This window comes from Seriola lalandi, unplaced genomic scaffold (genome assembly GCF_002814215.2).
Source record: "Seriola lalandi dorsalis isolate HSWRI2012SDOR001 ecotype SW California unplaced genomic scaffold, Sedor1 jcf7180002054293, whole genome shotgun sequence".
NCBI classification, from domain to species: Eukaryota; Metazoa; Chordata; class Actinopteri; order Carangiformes; family Carangidae; genus Seriola; species Seriola lalandi.
In genome coordinates, this window is record NW_019524846.1 from 432,026 (window position 1) to 432,435 (window position 410).

The 410-nt window shown below is 38.0% G+C and overlaps 1 protein-coding gene across 1 annotated transcript in view; it reads right to left on the reverse strand.

Moving 5' to 3' along the window:
• LOC111654880 (uncharacterized) overlaps nucleotides 1–410 on the reverse strand; it is a 5,659-nt gene that overhangs the window by 4,837 nt on the left and 412 nt on the right. Inside the window, exon 3 of the mRNA XM_087173930.1 lies at nucleotides 94–156. Coding sequence (XP_087030056.1) covers nucleotides 94–156 — 63 coding nt within the window. The remainder of the gene's footprint in view (nucleotides 1–93; nucleotides 157–410) is intronic.

Consider the following 410-nt stretch of genomic DNA (forward strand, 5'->3'; position numbering starts at 1 on the left):
TTTCATGTGATGAGTTTTGATTGGACTGATGGACGGTGATGTTTTTTCCAGTGACTGGTCGGCCTTCTTCACTAATGTTTATGGTGTAGTCACCAGGGGTAGAGCTTGTAATGTCAATCTGGAAGCCAAACTTGATGGGTGTTACAGTGTAGGAACCTGCAGACATCAACAAAGTTAAGAAAATGTGTTAGTTATGTGTAATACTGTAAAACACTGTAAAAACAAACTGTCACTACATTCGTTGTAAAGTAAAAGAGGAACACAGACACTGGATACCAATATAATTACTGCAAGTGTTTGAAAACATACTGTAAACTGGATTATCTTTCAAACTGATACTCACAGGCTGCAGGTGCGGAGGTCGGAGGATGCATTTAAAGGAAATTAGAAAAGAGTAAAACGAAACATTA